The following is a 17,649-nucleotide window of genomic DNA, read 5'->3' as shown; positions in this document are numbered from 1 at the left end:
TTTCTGAAAATCAGCCTTTTAATCTAGTTGAACCCAATGAGTGGGGAAAGAACTAAAACATTTTTTTCCCTTCAGATTTTGATTATAAGAATAACGGGTCAGAGGTGTCTCTTCCATAGGAAACTGACATCCCCTATGTCCTCAGAGTTCTTTTTTTTTTTTTTTTCAAAAAAATGCATAAAAGAATTTCAACTCATGTGCATGCCACACATTTCCATCCCCACCCCACCCTGCCCCACCCTCTACAGGCACACATATTCACACACCAAAGGGACTCCTTCCTGTAACTGGGGAACAGAATGTAAAAAAAGAAATCCATCCAAGTGGCCACCGATACCAGAAATAACCAAATGCATTTACACTCACAACATCAGTCAACTCACATGCACAAGGAGAAGCGTCTCCAATCGGAGCTTAGAGCCAAAAATTACAAATGGCAGAGACTTGAGCTATCCATAAGATAATTTTAAAAATCCTTCCACTGGACACTCCCCTTCATTACAAAAGTATGCAAACAATCTTGCTATAAATGGAAAACAGGCGTGTGGCTCTCTCCCTGGGACATGAGGGCATAGCTAAAATTCCCTGGGTGGAATTAATGCCTGGACCATTGCTCCTCCCTTTCAGGACAAAAGGGAAAGGATGAAGAGGAGCAGCAGGGTAGGGACCCACCTCAGGAGCAGGTGGGGCACCCTGGAGCTGCCTCAGGGGCTGGGAACGTGTTGGCATGTGACCAGCTGATGGAGGAGCACAGTGTCAAGTGGGCCACGATGGCTGTAGAGAAACCCAAGTGCTCTGCACCCGTAGGGAGTCCAGAAGGTAGAGGTCCACGGACAGGACAGGGCTGGCCTGCTTTGCTTCCTCCACCTGAGGCCTTGGGACCGATGGCGTCCGTCCGAGAGGCTGCATGATTATTTTAGGGTTGCAGGAAGGATGCTTCCCATCTGGACATAAGTGCACAAACCATGTCTATCTGGATCTCAAAAGATGACTTCCCCGTCACACAACCCCCACTCCCTGCCACTGCAGATCCCAGCAGAGTGGTGGGAGATCTTGGCAGTGGGAACCAGCCCCTTCACCAAGAAATGCTGTTGCCACACAGCACACAGGCTGAGGCACATTGGTGGAGGGTTCAGAGGAACGAGGAGAAGAGAGGAAGAGGAATCTGTGACCCGCCTTGTGACTGGTGGGCAGATTCAAGTCTCTACCGCTGCTGCTGAGCAACTGGGCATCTGCTTCTTGGAAGAACAAGAAAGGGGTGGGGTAAAGACTTGAGGCCTGGGTTCTAGGTTGGGCAGGAAGGGATGGGGCAGAAGTCAGGGTTCCATCTATAGTGACAAATCATAGGGGCTTGCTTGGGAAGTACCATCTTTCGTGGAAGGTGCCGGGTGTATAAAGGAGTACCTTTGGGCAGCCTGGTCCCAAAGCTGAAAGCCCAGGTCTGGTGCCTCTGGGGCAGGTTGGCTGCCCAGGGGAGAAACCAAATCATTAATGTGTCCACATAGTGGGGGCTGCGAGATTGTCGAAGCCTGGCTGAGAGCTGATCGATACGCATTCTGGGATGTTCCCCTGAAGGAAGAGACTGCAGCTCTCCTAGGAGGGGTCCCCAAGATCCCTGGACTCCCCACCCCTTGGCCTGACTCTGTTCTTGGGGCTCCCCAGGGAAAGGGGAACTGCAACTTCAGGCAGTATAATTTGTCTAAAAAGAAACATGGGGAAAAGAGGTAGCTGCAAAACATCGAGCCATCCTCTACTTTCCCCCCATTTCCCACACACCCTTTGGGACACAGCCAGATTTGGGACCAGATTGAGGGCCAAAGGAGACAGGGCACTGGAGGCAAGGCTGGCGATGCCCAGGGTCCTCGGCCTTTAGGCTGGGTGTGGCGTCAATGCATCTTGCCCAGCTGGATCTTCTTCCAGGCCTCGGAGGCTGTGAAGATGCATGAGTCCAGGATGCCGGCGACGGTGAAGGTCCCGCCAATGATGGCACAGATCTGCAAGAGGGCAGGGGTGGGGTGGGAGTGTCAGAAGTCAGTGCTGGAGGATGCACCAGGCCAGACCCCTCCCACATCATGAGATGATGGGCTCTGCAAGGCAGACATTGCCCGTTAAGCCCATAATACCCACTACATAGTCACCAAGTCCGGAACATACTTAGGGCTCAAAGAAAACCAGTTGTTGGATGGTGGATTTAATAATAATAAAATAATTTTCACCATTATGAGCTCCTTTAATTCCCATATTCACCCTCTGAATGAGGAAGGGAATTATTAGACCCATTTCACAGGAGAGGAAACTGAGGCTCATCGGGTAACTTGCCTAAGTTCAACACTAGCAGAGATGCAACTTGAACACAGGTACGTCTTAACCCTGGAGCCTGTGGTCTTAACCTCAACTCTGAACTGATCACATATTTACAATCCCATTTGCAGATGAAGGAAATGGAGGTTCTGAAAGGCAGTCCCAGGGGCCCAAGGTCACACAGCCAAGAAATGGCATCCTGGGACTTGATGGGTAGTAAGCAAATAATCATACCAATAAATGCAAAATTATAACCAAGGCAAGTGCTACAAAGGACAGAGAGGCCTTTGGTGCTACCAGAAAGCTTCTATTAGAGCAAGGTTTCTTTTTCTTTTCTTTTTTTTTTTTTTTTTCTGTCTCCCAGGCTGGAATGCAGTGGTGTGATCTCAGCTCACTGCAAGCTCCGCCTCCCGGGTTCACGCCATTCTCCTGCCTCAGCCTCCCGAGTAGCTGGGACTACAGCTGCCTGCCACCGCGCCTAGCTAATTTTTTGTATTTTTAGTAGAGACGGGGTGGGGGGGGTTTCACCGTGTTAGCCAGGATGGTCTTGATCTCCTGACCTCGTGCTCCACCTGCCTCGGCCTCCCAGAGTGCTGGGATTACAAGCATGAGCCACTGTGCCTGGCCAGGGGAAGGTTTCTAATGGCACCATTGACATTTGGGGCCAGAGAATTTTTTGCCACAGGGGCTGTCCTTTGCAGAAGGATTTAGCATCCCTGGCCTCTACCCAGGAGATGCCAATCATCCCCCCTCCCCCACGCTGTGACAACCACAATGTCTCCAAACATTGCCAAATGTCCCCAGAGGTCAAAATTGCCCCTGGTTGAGAACGGCGGTAGCAGGGGGATAATGAATGTCACCTGTTATGTCTGTACTTCCTAACTGTCTGCCACATCATAATATACTAACCACAACAAAATACACAGTACTTATACAGCACCTTCCCTGGGCCAGGTGGGTTACAGTGCTCCATGCCTACCACCCCAGTGAAACCCCAGCTCAACCCTAGGCAGTAGGTACTATTCTTAGACTATTTCACCGCCAAAGAAACTGAGGCACAGAGACCCTGAATCTCTTGTCCAATGCCACAGCAAGTGGCTGAATAGGGGTTCAAAACTTTGGAGTCTGTGCTCTTAATGTGACACCCTGTTGCTTCTCAGGCACAAAACACCCACCTGATTGAATCACAAAGCTTTGCAGTTGTCAGAACACCATTTGGGACTAATCAAACTAACATTATGTTTTACTCAAAATGTTATGGCCTACAAATTGCCTTCTGATGACTTCAGAGAATCAAAGCATGGATGATGGAAGACAAATGAAGTTCACGGAAGGTTTGCAAGGAAACTTATTTATTTGTAGGGACAGGGTCTCACTCTGTCACCCAGGCTGCAGTGTAGTGGGTGATCATAGCTCACCACAGACCCCAACTCCCAGGCTCAAGTGATTCTCCTGCCTCAGCCTCCGGGGTAGCCAGGATTACAGGTGATGCCACCATGCCTGGCTAATTTTAATTTTTAATTTGTAGAGGTGAGGTCTCGCTATGTTGCCCAGGCTGGTCTCGAACTCCTGGACTCAAGTGATCCACCTGTCTCAGCCCCCCAAAGTGCTGGGATTATAGGCATGAACCACTGTTCCAGACCTTGCAAGAAAACTTTAAACATATTTTCCTCTTGAGCATCTAATTTATGTCATTCATAAGAACCAACACCTCCCATCCTAGGAGCAGCCATAGGCCTCGGAGCAGCAGGAGCCCTACAGCCCATGAAGGAGATGCCTCTTCACTGAGGTACCCATGGGGTACAGAGAGGGAAGTAACTTGTCTGAGGTCACACAGTGCATGTGGCACTCACTCTTTCCCCCATGCCACATTTAAGGGGCATTTAAATGACCACAGGACTCAGAAGAAATAAACAGTTGTGTGGCCCCAGAGGACATTAGCAGCCCCAGAGGCACCACAGGTGGACGGCCAGCCACTGACCTGCAACCTCTGGGGGACTCTGGGAGCCAAGAACACCTTAATAGATGAACTGGTGCTCAGTGGTGGGAGGCTGGGAGACATAGCAAAGGCGAGAGGGAAGTGCGAATCAAACCAGTGTTTATTTTTTTAAATGATATTTCCATGAGATGCGCTAAGCGGGGGCCTGTGAGGCCCAGGATGGACAGACCAGGTCTGTATGGATGGATGGCAGGGGAGCAGCTGGTCCTCCAGTAATAACAGCCCAGGAAACCGGAGCGGCCCCCCAGGGAGTGGAGAGGACCAGGGGCGCTGGGGGGATTATGGTGAAGTGTTTTAAGTGGGCAAGGCCCCTCCCTGCCGGCCTCGGAGCATGACGCAGGGGGACTTTTCAGGGAGGATGACGGCAGGGGAGCTGGTTTATTTCGGTAGAGTGGATCAGATGATGGGAGATTTTATACCACAAAACGCTTTTAGAGCTTGGATCAGAAGATAGGAAAATGTGACTTATGTGCAATGAAGCAAAAAATAAAAAATAACCACACACACACACACACAAAACACATCTGTATTCATCTACACACAATTTGGAACCCAAATGCTTATGACTCACAGACACCTGGCACCCAGTCTCAACTCTCCTTTCATGGGGCTGGCCCAGACCAGAGGGAGACAATGTGTGTATTGAGGTACACAGGAAAGCACATCGCCTGAGGGGAAACTGAGGCCCTGGGGCATGGAAACTGCTATGCAACTGGCTCAGTCACAGGGTGAGTGACTGCAAGCCTGAAGGCTAAGGGGGAACCCTGAGGCAGACTACCTATGAGTATCTACTGATTTCGCTCAACGTGCCCCCATCACCCCGCATCTGTTGAAGGGGCTGGTCACTGTTCACCTGAGGAGGTGAGGGGAGGGGAAATCCTCACACATTCCAGGGGGGTTTCCTCAAAGCTGAGATAACTCAGCTGGGCACAATGGCTCATGCCTGTCATCTCAGCACTTTGGGAGATGGAAGGGTTGCTTGAGTCCAGGAGCTTGAGCCCAGCCTGGGCAAAACAGTGAGATCCCCATCTCTACAAAAAATAAAACAATTGGACAGGTGTGGTGGCTATAGTCCCAGCTACTCTGGAGGCTGAGGCTGAGGATCATTTGAGCCCAGGAGGTCAAGCCTGCAGTGAGCTATGATTGCACCACTGCACTCCAGCCTAGGTGACAGAGCAAGATCATGTCTTTTTTTTTTTTTTTTTTTGAGATTGAGTCTCACTCTTGTCGCCCAGATTGGAGTGCAATGGGGTGACCTCGGCTCACTGCAACCTCCACTCCTGAGTTCAAGCGATTCTCCTGCCTCAGCCTCCCAAGTAGCTGGGATTACAGGTGCCCACCACCATGCCCAGCTAATTTTTGTATTTTTAGTAAAGACTGGGTTTCACCATGTTGGCCAGGATAGTCTCGAACCCCTGACCTCAAGTGATCTGCCTGCCTCGGCCTCCCCAAAGTGGTGGGATTACAGGTGTGAGCCACCATGCCTGGCCCTGTGACTTTAAAGGAAAAAAAATGCTGACAGAACTCTAGTGGCCAGGCCCACATTGCCACGGCCCTGTTTTCATTATTTTATCTTTCATCCCTCAGGCCTCCCTGACACACTGGCAGTCAGTAGGAGGTGACTGGCATGAGGTGACGTAGAGTCACAGGAGAGGGTTCTGGTGCTCCCAGGACTGGCACTTCCTGGATTCTGACATATGGAAAGATTCAGAAATGCCCAGTGTCAGGGCGTTCTCACACCTGAACTCGCTCAGGGAAGTGGCTGGTCATGGCTGTCCCTCGTCTTAGAAGGTCACCATACCTTCTGGAACATGGGGAGATGCAGCCACAAGGCTGTGCCAGGTGGTGTGTCTGCCTTGGAATTCAGGCCCTACATGGGCGGCAGCAAGATGACAGGCTTTGCCATTTAGGATACCTGGGATGATGTGGGAACAATGGGATCCAACAGCAGATATTCTGAACCTGGAGGAGATGCTGGCGGGATCTCAGGAACTCACGGAGGGGAGGGCAGGGGTGCCGCTGGCAGGAGGGAAGACGGTGATTGGCATTTCCCTGGGCTGTGGGGATGGGGCCTGGGAGGAACACTAATGAATGAAACTGAAAACAAAGCAAATTGCAGTCGTGACACTTAGTTCCCACAGCCTGTTGCTGTTCACACAGAGGAGCGAGGAGAGCCGGGCCTCTCCAGGGGAGTCCAGGACAAAGCTGGGGCTGGGAGGTGTGCACCTCCCTGCTGGACATGGTGAGGGTGGCATGAGGTGAGGGCTGGGGAGTCCACCCGCTTTCCTGCCATGGCAGCAGAGAGCACCCAGCCTTTGGAGGCTGCGTTGTGGCATCACTTACTAATTCTAGCCGTGGGAGAGCCTTTCTGGGCCTCAGTTTCTTCATCTATAAAACGGGAAAGCCAGCCGGGTGCAGTGGCTCATGCCTGCAACCCCTGCACTTTGGGAGGCCAAGGTAGGAGGATCACGTGAACTCAGGAGATTGCGACCAACCTGGTCACTTGGTGAAACCCTGTTTCTACTGAAAATACGAAAATTAGCTGGGCATGGTGGCAGGTGCCTGTAATCCCAGCTACTCGGGAGGCTGATGCATGAGAATTGCTTGAACCTGGGAAGTGGAGGTTGCAGTGAGTCGAGATTCAGCCACTGCACTCCAGCCGAGGTAACAGAGCAAGACTCTGTTGCCAAAATATATACATAAAAATAAAAATAAAACGAGAAAACCCCTGCGGCTCTGCTGAAAATACATCTGGAGCACCTAGCACCTAGTAGATGCTCAGTAAATGAAACCTGATCTTAATCTTTCAGTTCACTGGAAGGCTCTAACCTTATGGCTAAGAAATGGGATTGTCTCAACCTGAGACCCACTTTAACCAGAAAAATCAGTAAAATATTACTTATTCCCCAGAGCACGCCTTTGGGTCTCAACTTCCATTCTCTCTCTGGCACTTTTAGCAGAAGGCAAGACGAGTCATACAGGAACAGGACTGCAAGAGTGTCCCAGCACCGCAGGCAGATTCTTTGTGGCCGCCGGGGGCCCACGCACTCTAAGGGCCCTCTGAAGTTACACAGCAACCCATTCAACAGAACAGGTAGCTGAGGCCCAGACAGGGTGTCCTGTTCCCTCAGGCAGTTGCCAAGATGTGTTTGTGATGAAGAACATCCTTGTGGGGCAAAGCACCTTAGGCCAGAGGTGGGTTCCATCCTTTGGCCAGTGAGGGAGCTCCCTGAATCTCACCACCTCAAGCCTATGGGGAAAACTCTCATTTTCCTGAATGCCCAAGGGAGAGAAGATAGCAGACACAACTGACCACATGGGAGGTGCACAAGATGTGTTTGTTGAATAAATAAAGGAGTGAGAGAAAGAATGAGGAGCCGATGGGTGGGTTCCAGAGTGAGGGAATGAATGACTACTCAGGAAAGGCACAGAGTTCCACACCCAAGGCAGCGGCAAAGGTGACTCGCTCAGGGGTGTCAGCCGGGGGTGTGGGGAAGGCAGTGCTGATGAAAAGGTGGGCCTGGAGGGGGAGACCCCGGACGGGGCAGGCAGCAGGTGCCCCTCTCCACTAAGTTGCTGTGCCTGGAGACCCTGCACCTGGAAAGCGATGCCATAGAGGGACTGGGCTTTGGAGGCTGGCAGAATTGGCTTGGACTCCTCCCATCCATGTGCTCTTGTGCCACCCTAGCTCCCAGTGCCTCAGTTTTCTGGCTTTTAAAAATGGGAAGACTGGCTGGGTGCGGCGGCTCATGCCTGTAATCCCAGCACTTTGGGAGGCCGAGGTGGGTGGATTACCTGAGGTCGGGAGTTCGAGACCAGCCTGGCCAACAAGGCGAAACCCTGTCTCTACTAAAAATACAAAAATTAGCTGAGCGTGGTGGCAGGTGCCTGTAATCCTAGCTACTCAGGAGGCTGAGGCAGGAGAATTGCTTGAACTCAGAAGGTGGAGGTTGCAGTGAGCCAAGATCGCGCCACTGCACACCAGCCTGGGCAACAAGAGTGAAACTCCGTCTCAGAAAAAAAAAAAAGGAAGACTAATCCTCACCCCCTAGGACTGTGGTGGCATTGACTGAGAGTGGCTTGGTCCCTTGCCACTGCCACGCTCTTGTATCTCCCAACCAGGCCTCAAGGCTCAGAGACAACCTAGGGTGGGATCTTCCCCGTCGGGGATGAGGGAGCAGGGCCGCTGAGCCAGGGAGGACCACCTCGGCCAGTGCATGCACCACTGCTCTGGGCAGCAGCCACAGCTCCAGAAACAAAAACAAGGACAATACCTGGGCCCCAGTGAGTCTGAGGGCAGTGCAGGAAGTGGCATTCATCAGACGTCATCCGATAATGCCCCTCTGTTCCCACCAGCAACTTCCTCCCAGGGGTCCTGTCAGCTTCTTGGCCTTCCACTGTGACCAGAATGAAGTCAGCTTGTCTACCTTTAAAAGGGGTGCGTGTGTGTTTCCCTTACATTTTCATTATGGTTCTTAATTCCTTATAATATGAGAAGGATGTGTTCCAGCCGCACTGGAGGGGGAGCTAAATGCCTGTTTTTCCACCAGCACGAACGCCTTCCCAGTGCATCATTACTCCCCTCCCCATTACTCTCCCATAGCGTGCAATGGAGAAGCACCATACACACCGCCGTGGGAGGCGAGATTGTGGGCTTTGGAGTAAACACTCCTGCGGTCCAATCCCAGCTCTGTGGCCCTGGCTGGGAAAGCCAGTTTACCTCTCTGAGCCTCAGTTGCCCCATCTGTAGAATGGGGCCCACTGCAGGGACCGGGATGACACTGTCCAGCTGCCTGCTGTACCCTAAGTGCCCAGGAACTGTTCAGTCACTTTCCCCGTTCAGTCAGCACTGCTTTAAAAGCGTGTGGAGGAGGCGCCGCATGAGGAAATAAATAATGAATTGGAGTCTCATCAGGCTCCAGCAGCGGCAGACAGGCTGGAGCCGGGGATGAGAACACCAAAGTCGTGGAGGAGGCAGAAGTGGGGGCTGTAGTCGGGGAAGGGAAGTGGTTGACTGGGCCCTGGAAAGGCTGGGGGTGGGGGAGGAGAGAGTGTGGTATCAGGCCTTCCAGAGCTCCGGGGGCCTGGGGAGAGGCCTCCCGCTGACATTTTTACAATTCCTATGGACTGCAAAATACCCATCCACCCCACCTCGAAAGAACCTCACTTTGGTTGAGCACCTATTATGTGCTGGGTCTGAGATGGCACCTTCTCCTCTTTTCTCATTCAATCCTTGCCACTGCTAGGTGACCCTCATTTCACAGACAAGGACACAGAGGGTCAGAGAGGGAATGACTTGTCCACAGTCACAGGGCTACCGAGTAAGCAAGGATCACTAGAAGCCAGGTTTGGGAGGCTGCAAAGGGCCTGCTTTTTCTGTTAGCCCACCTGGCCTCATTCCCAGCCGGAAGACTCTTCCTAGCCCCTCTCTTCATGTACAGATAGCTTCCATGCAGGGAATCTGTCTTCTCAATTCTGTTAAGGTTTACATAGCAAATATCCTGACGTAAGGGGTCCCCGTCAGCAAAGTGTTGGAAGTCAGAAGCTCTGCAACTATAAAAACCAGCCTGGTGTGCAAAATGGAGCCCACTCGGTCTCACGTTCCTCTTCCGCCTCCGAACCTGCTCTGGGAACGCACGCGCCAGGAGGCCCCTCTCTGTGTACAGACCCAGTTTGGAGCAATCTGTCTCTGGAACACCTTCTTGAAGATCTAGTTCAGCTCGGAATACCACGGAAGGATCTGAACTGAAGCGTTCTGCACATTTCCAGACCTGAATCACCAAGCTCCTAATATGGGTTCTGTTCTGTCCCTCCAATAACAGAAATCTTCTTGGTTGGGGGTGGACCAAGGCGTACACCTCTCCTTCTATGTGCTCATTGTTTGACACCTATTTATTACCCACATTGATGCACTGGATCTGGAGACCAGAGATGACTAAACCTGGAGCTCGTGGAGCTTCCCTGGAGCTCGTGGTCCAGGGAAGAGAGACACCGAGGGAACCCTGAGCAGGGTAGCGGGGGCAGAGAGGAGAGAACCGAGGCGGCATATGGGAGCTGGAAAGGCTCTCCTGCCACCCCAGGGCCAAGATGGTCATTTTTCCAACTCACATCATCTTAGTGGGTAGAACCTTCTCAGTTTGAAATTTGTCTCTTGTCAATTCTTTTTTTTATTTATTATTATTATTATTTTTTGAGACGGAGTCTTGCTCTGTCGCCCAGGCTAGAGTGCAATGGCACGATCTCGGCTCACTGCAACCTCCTGGTTCAAGCGATTCTCCTGCCTCAGCATCCCACGTAGTTGAGATTAAAGGTGTGCACCACCACGCCTGGCTAAGTTTTGTATTTTTAGTAGAGACGGGGTTTCACCATGTTAGGCTGGTCTCAAACTCCTGACCTTGTGATCCGCCCACCTCGGCCTCCCAAAGTGCTGGGATTACAGGCGTGAGCCACTGCGCCCGGCCTTGTCAATTCTTCTTAATGCCCCTGCCCTCTTCCCTGCCCCCAGCACTTGCTGCCTTAGTTTCTGGCAAATGTTTGCAGAAGCCTAAACAGATGAACAAAAGGTGTTAGATATGGGCAGGAAAACTTGCAAACTATCAGCCAATCTGCCTTAGATGGACGTTGGCTTTTTTAATGGTTTGTGTGAAGTTGTGATTTCACCATGCATATTCACAATAAAACTTTGTTTCCTGCTCTAATAGTTCTTCCTGATTCCCAGGATGAAAGTCACTGTATCAAATGATCCTGATATCTGTCCTACCAAGAGTTCTATGACTTCTGGGGGCTTTGTTGCTGCAACACCCCTGACAGCCCTTGTTTTGGAAGATAGAGGCTCCTGAGACAGTGCTGGGGGGTAGGGGATGTTGCAGAGGCAGGCACTGGGGTCAGGTCCGAGCCTTGCCATTTACTGGCTGTGTGATCTTGGATGAGTTTTTTCACCTCTCTGAGCCTCAGTTTAATCCATTTATAAAACAGGAACAAAATCGTCTACCTTGAGAGGTTGCTGGGAGGGCTTAAAGGAGGTAACTATGTAATTACTTGGCACATAGTAGGTGCTTGATAAGGGTAGCTATATGATCACTTTTTTCCCTCATCCTGTCTGGCTAGGGAAAATATGATCACCTTTTTTTTTTTTCTTTTTTGAGACAGAGCTGGAGTGCAGTGGCACGATCTTGGCTCACTGCCAAGATCTCCTGTCTCAGCCTCCACAGTAGCTGGGACTACAGGCGTGCACCACCACACCTGGCTAATTTTTTGTATTTTTAGTAGAGACGAAGTTTCGCCATATTGGCCAGGCTGGTCTTGAACTCTTAGCCTCAGGCGATCTGCCCACCTTGGCCTCCCAAAGTGCTGGAATTACAGGTGTGCGCCACCGCGCCCAGCTGAAAATATGATCACTTCTTTAGGCAGCTGCCTCTTACACATTTCCGAGCACCTGTGTCCAGGCCAGGCCCTTCACTGGATGCTGGGGACACAGGTAAGTCAGACCCGGAGGTCATCATCAGGCCTGACAACCATGCAGGGCAATCTAAAGTCTGGGGGATTAGTCCCCAGGTTAGAAAGCATGAAAGAGGGCAGCAGAGAGGAACGTCTGTGGGTGGGGCTCCCTGTAGCAACTCTCCCTCATACTCAGGTTAAGCCCTGGCCAAGGGCCCTGAGCACCACTTGAGTTAAGTGAGCTGCGCAACTCTTCAAGAATGACAGGTTTTGAGTAGCACGCAATGGGAGGGTGTCATCGCCATCCGGTACTTCTTGGTGGGCAAAAACCATCCCGGCCATACTGGCCCAACTGGCACTTTGTGACTTCTGGCTCTTCCTCCAAATTAAAATAAACCATGCAAGGAAAGAGATCTGACACCTCTGAAGCCATCCAGTCTGTCACCACAACCCACTTGAAGGCAATCTCAATCTCAAAAAGGGAGCTACAGCAAGTGGCAGAGGACAAATGTGTGTGTGGGAGGGGAGCACTTTGGAGGGGATTACTTGCATGTTGTCAAACACGATCTGTTTATTCCCTTGGCGCTGGAATGTTCTGATATAGCACAGAGCATCGCTCTGAGCAAGGTGCCCCACGTGCCGAGAGAGAGAAGCTCCAAGAAGCCTGGCTAAAGACTTCCAGGAGGAAAAACTGCTGTAGGCTAGGGATAAACAAGCCCTTTTGGGACAATGAGATCCTGGAGGGGGCAACCTGGAAGCAGCCAGGTACTAAACACTTGGCAATGCATCTGGGAGGCCCCACCTGCCTCTACCCTCCCTCCAGCCCACCCACAGCTGCCTCCCAGCCCCGCAGCCACCACATGACGACATCCCGACCTAAGCCCCTCTTCATCTGCAGCCCCTCTAAGGAGCTATTTGCAGAGGCCCCCATTTGCCGTTTAGGGGCTTTGCACGCAAGTGTTTGATTTTAAAAAGAGAGAAAGAGAAGCCACAGCAGGTGCCTCCACTTCCATCCCGGCCCCACCCCGCCCTCCGAGGGCTCCCAGGGATCTTTGTGCCGTGTGTGTACGTGTGTGTCTGAGTGCTGGCGTCATCCCCACATCTGCTGCCCTGTGACAAGGGCCTTTGAAGCTCCACAATGACGCCATCTGCCAGGGACAGCCGGCCGGCTGGCTCCTTCAGAGCTGACCCCACGGTTACCATGGCAACCAAGGTGGTGGCACAGGGCCTTCAGAAGAACCACCAGGCTAATGATGTCAGGAGGTTCCCTGCAGCAGTGTGGCCCACAAGCCCAGGGCTTTGCCAGCCCACGCTTGAGCAGAGGTGGATGGGGCAGAAATGGAGGACAGGCTGGTGGCCAAGGATAGGAAGAGAAGGAGGAGTCATAGAGGCATTGGGTCTCTGACGAAGGAAGGGTCTTCCCCGTGGCTTCTTGGAGCCTCCTGCTCTCAGAAGGTCAGCGGCTCACTGGGGAGTTCGTCACCTGCCAAAGGGGGTGGCATGGCCTTCATAGGACATGTTATACTGGGCACCTCTGCGCATAGCATTCCCTTTCCCGGGCCCTTCCTCCTCAGCTCAAGGCCCATCACAGGGTTCCATTCTTAGAGTTCCCAAACAAAGGGGATGGCGCCCTCTTGTTTGCCTGCAGTGTCTGGCGCACATCTCCACTAGAGCCGGTCACAGCTCCCTGTGCTCACTCATCTGCCTCTCCAGCAGGGGGCTCCTTCAAGGCAGGGACTGCGTATGATTCAGCTAACCCTGGTGCCTGCTACAGGGGCCGGAACATAGTGAATTCTAGCAAATGTTAAGTGAATAAATGAAGTCGCTTCATTTCTCAGCCACTTGCCAAGTGATTTCTTTTCTTTTTTCTTTTTTTTTTTGAGATGGAGTCTCACTCTATCTCCCAGACCCGAGTGCAGTGGTGTCATCTCGGCTCACTGCAACCTCTGTCTGCCAGGTTCAAGCAATTCTCCTGCCTCACCGTCCCAAGTAGCTGGGACTGCAAGCATGTGCCACCATGCCCGGCTAATTTTTTGTACTTTTAGTGGAGATGGGGTTTCACAATGTTAGTCAGGCTGGTCTCAAACTCCTGACCTGGTGATCCGCCCACCTCAGCCTCCCAAAGTGCTGGGATTACAGGCATGAGCCACCGTGCCCGGCCGATTTCTTTTTTTTTTTTTTCTTTTTTTTTTTGAGATAGAGTCTCGCTCTGGTACTCAGGCTGGAGTGCAGTGGCATCAGCTCAGCTCACTGCAACGTCCGCCTTCTGGGTTCAAGGGATTCTCCGGCCTCAGCCTCCCGAGTAGCTGGGACTACAAGTGCCCACCCCCCATGCTCAGCTAATTTTTGTATTTTCACTAGAGATGAGGTTTTGCCATGTTGGCCAGGCTGGTCTTGAACTCCTGACCTCAAGTGATCCCCCGCCTCAGCCTCCCAAAGTGCTGGGATTACAGGCATAAGCCACCATGCCCGGCCATTGCCAAATGACTGTAATGCCCAGAGTCTCAGCTGCTTTCCATACAGGAGCAAACAGAAACGGGGACAGAAAAGAGCCTTCTGAACCCTACTGTGAGGCATGGCTGGAGGGGGTTTCTCTGCTATAGTCAATGCTACAGACCCTAGGGCCTCTGAGGAGTGGTCTAGACCTTCATGGAGGCACCAGGGAACCTACTTGTATCTTTGTGTGTGGCTTATCGTGGGTGTGGAGTAGGAGAGCTGCAGTAAGAATCAGCACCAAGACCCACTTGGGGTGTGCTACCCTGTGGGGTCTTGGGTTAAATCATTTGCTCACAAATCCCCTGATTTTTTGGGTCCTGGGGTTTGTGCATCTCCCCTCAGGGTAGCTGTACCCATGTCCTTGCACACCAATAGCACATGTGGGTTCCCAGGGCTTCACATCTTCCCAATCTTTGTAGTAGCAGGTTTTCAATTTCTTTCTTTCTTTCTTTCTTTTGAGACGGAGTCTCACTCTGTTGCCCAGGCTGGAGTGCACTGGAGTGATCCTGGCTCACCGCAACCTCTCCCTCCCAGGTTCAAGTAATTCTCCCACCTCAGCCTCCCAAGTAGCTGGGATTACAGGCGCCCACCACCATGCTCCGCTAATTTTTGTATTTTTAGTAGTGTTTTGCCATGTTGGCTAGGCTGGTCTTGAACTCCTGAACTCAGGTGATCTGCCCGCCTCGGCCTCCCAAAGTGCTGGAATTACAGGTGTGAGCCGGGCAAGTTTTCAATTTCTGTCAGTCCAATAGGATTCAATTGGGTCTTTTAATTTTTTTATTTTTCTGAGACCGGGTCTCACTCTGTTGCCCAGGCTGGAGTGCAGTGGTACCATCATGGCTCACTGCAGTGTCAACCTCCCACGCTCAAGCAATCCTCCCACCTCAGCCTCCCAACTAGCTGAAACTACAGGCATGCGCCACTATGTCTAGCTAATTTTTTAACTTTTCTTTTGTAGGGAGGGGGTCTTGCTGCGGTGACCAGGCTGGTTTCAAACTCCTGGCCTCAAGTCATCCTCCTGCTTCCACCTCCCAGAGTGCTGGGATTACAGGTGTGAGCTACCATGTCTGGCCTGAATTGAGTCTTGTTTTAAATCCCATCCCTCCAATTTCTAGTGAACTTGGCTTTTCACATCTGCAAACAGCTTCTCCTTTCACGATCTCCTCTGAGTCCCACAAGGCCCTGGGAGGTGGCAGGAACAGAGATGATCGTTCTTACTTCACAGATGAGAAGGCAGAGACCCTGTCACAACATCCCACTGTTCTGCCTCCTGGCACCCACTCTTTCCTCTTCCAGTAGCTGGCCCCTGCCTTTTCTCTTGAGAAACCTCATTCCTCACAATCTGTGTCCCTGCGGTTTGGATGGGGTTGACACCAGAGAGGGTACAGGGCCTAAGCCTGGCCAACCAGAGCATTTGATTTCCCAGGCCACAAGGATGGCATGAGGCATGAGCTGGGCCAGTGAGAGCTCTGTCCTATCTAGGACTTGGTTAGAATGACTGAGAAAGAGGCCATTTCTACTGGTAAATTCTACTTGAAGATGAAGCCAGTATAGCGGAAAGCAGATCCGAAGATAGAGACCTACTCCTGGCAATGTTCAAGGCTGGATCCAGCCATGCCTGAAGCCTTCTACTCCTCAGGCCAGCTCAAGGTCTGGTTCTGGATCTTCGGTAACAGAGTCCTGACTAATACTGACCTAGTTATTGCGGGAAATGAAAGAGCCAAGGCCCTTGATCTTGAACCATCATTACAAGCATGAAGAAGTACAGAAGCATAAGGGCCTCCCAATGCCATATTTATCTTTAGGTCTCAGTTTCCAAATCTGTGAAGTAGGGATAGCCACCCTGTCTCTTCCACCTCAGCTAACTCTGGCTTCTTCACTACCTCCTGGGCCTCTTGGGTGAAGAAGGGCACCCTGACCCTCCTGTTCTGACCCCAAGGACCTTCTGAATGGGAGGCCAGGAAACAGTAGACGTGATAGAAATAATCAGCATAAAGGAAAACTAACATCAGCTTGAAGCTGCCCTAGAGAAAACTGGATGTGGTAGAGACCACGGCAAAAAAGAGAACAGAGAGGAAGGAAAGGGAAAAATCGGACCCTATCAGCAGCTGTAACTGGAAATTAGACCTGGAAAAAAGTGAGTTAAATCTTTGGTGCAAAATTTACACATTAAAGGATAAGCTCTGCTAAGAATAATTTCCGTAACAATAAAAAGCTGGAGAAATCCTAAACATCTAGTGGAACCATATGGAGATCTGCTTCAGGAATTAAATGGATTTCAGGGCATTCCCCTCTGGAAAATACTTTCTAGACAAAACGTCATTGATACTGATGTGTTTCTGACAACATTTCTCAGCATCCTTGGGGTCGAAGCCTCCTGTGCCCAGCCAGAGCCCCTAGCCCTGCAGGCTGCCTCCTGTTTCAGCGAGAACAGGTGAGGGGTGCCAAGGAAAGGGGCCCAGAGCAGGCGCGGGGTGGCTGGCTCAGGGCCCCACCCACTGCCCCAGGCCACTCACCGTGGTGATGAATCTGTACAGCGGCTGCCGTCTCTCTGTGTACTTGACCGTGATGGGGCTGAGGTCGTAGCGGAACCAGATTGCAGGGATGATGCGGCCCGTGTGGCTGTAGGCGACGTATTCCTGGGGTAGAGGATATAAGAATCAGAAGTACAAACTGTGTCTCAGGGTGGGCGGGGACTGGATTGCAGAGGGCCCCCCAGCAACCCTCCAGAAAGGACTTTCCTCCCTCTCTGCCCCACGAAGCCAGACTCCCCCACTCCCTCTCTCACATCCCTTCCCCTGGAGGCCCTAAACTCTGCCGTGCACAGCTGGGCATTTTTGACCCCCTTGGTTGTTTAGAAATTGACCATGTGAGCTGCAAGCAGGACCAGAATCAGAAAATACATTAGAAAGCAGAGCTGTAAAAGGAAAAGTGCAATTTTTGGCTATTGCCTCCTTCAACCTCTGGGCCACGCGAAATCCATTCATTTATTCAACAATGGTTTGCTGAACGCCTCCACTGTGGTGGCCCATGGCTGGCTGCTGGGGACCCCGAGGTGAGCAAGTCCTGCCCTTTCCCCAGAGGGAGTCACAGTCTGCAGAAGGAGGAAGACATAAGAATATCCCTAACACTGCGACATCACGCATGTGGGATGGAGGGACATGGAGAGCTGAGGGGAATGAATGAATGACCCATTCTCCCGGGCGGCATCTGGGAGACTGGGGAGGGGACATTCTGAGCCACACATGATGAATAAGCAGGAGTCCCAGTGTGTGTGTGTGTGATGGGTGTAAATGCCGTGTGGGGAGTGGGCTAGCTTCTTCAGAGGAATAGACTGAACTGCAAAGCCAGAAGGCCCCGCCCTGCCACCAACCTTCCTGAGAATGCACACAGCAGGGACTAAGGATACTAAAAGG

The 17,649-nt window shown here is 51.7% G+C and overlaps 1 protein-coding gene across 1 annotated transcript in view; it reads right to left on the bottom strand.

The window, feature by feature from the left end:
- ERGIC1 (endoplasmic reticulum-golgi intermediate compartment 1) overlaps positions 1–17,649 on the bottom strand; it is a 117,918-nt gene continuing 100,269 nt past the window's right edge. The window contains exons 9-10 of the mRNA XM_016954211.4: positions 16,750–16,872; positions 1–1,994 (exon numbers count right to left, since the gene is read on the bottom strand). Coding sequence (XP_016809700.1) covers positions 1,887–1,994; positions 16,750–16,872 — 231 coding nt within the window. The 3' untranslated portion in view covers positions 1–1,886. The remainder of the gene's footprint in view (positions 1,995–16,749; positions 16,873–17,649) is intronic.

This window comes from Pan troglodytes, chromosome 4, assembly GCF_028858775.2.
Source record: "Pan troglodytes isolate AG18354 chromosome 4, NHGRI_mPanTro3-v2.0_pri, whole genome shotgun sequence".
NCBI lineage: Eukaryota > Metazoa > Chordata > Mammalia > Primates > Hominidae > Pan > Pan troglodytes.
The sequence above is the reverse complement of the archived record's forward strand: the minus strand, read 5'-3'. Positions and strand labels throughout refer to the sequence as shown.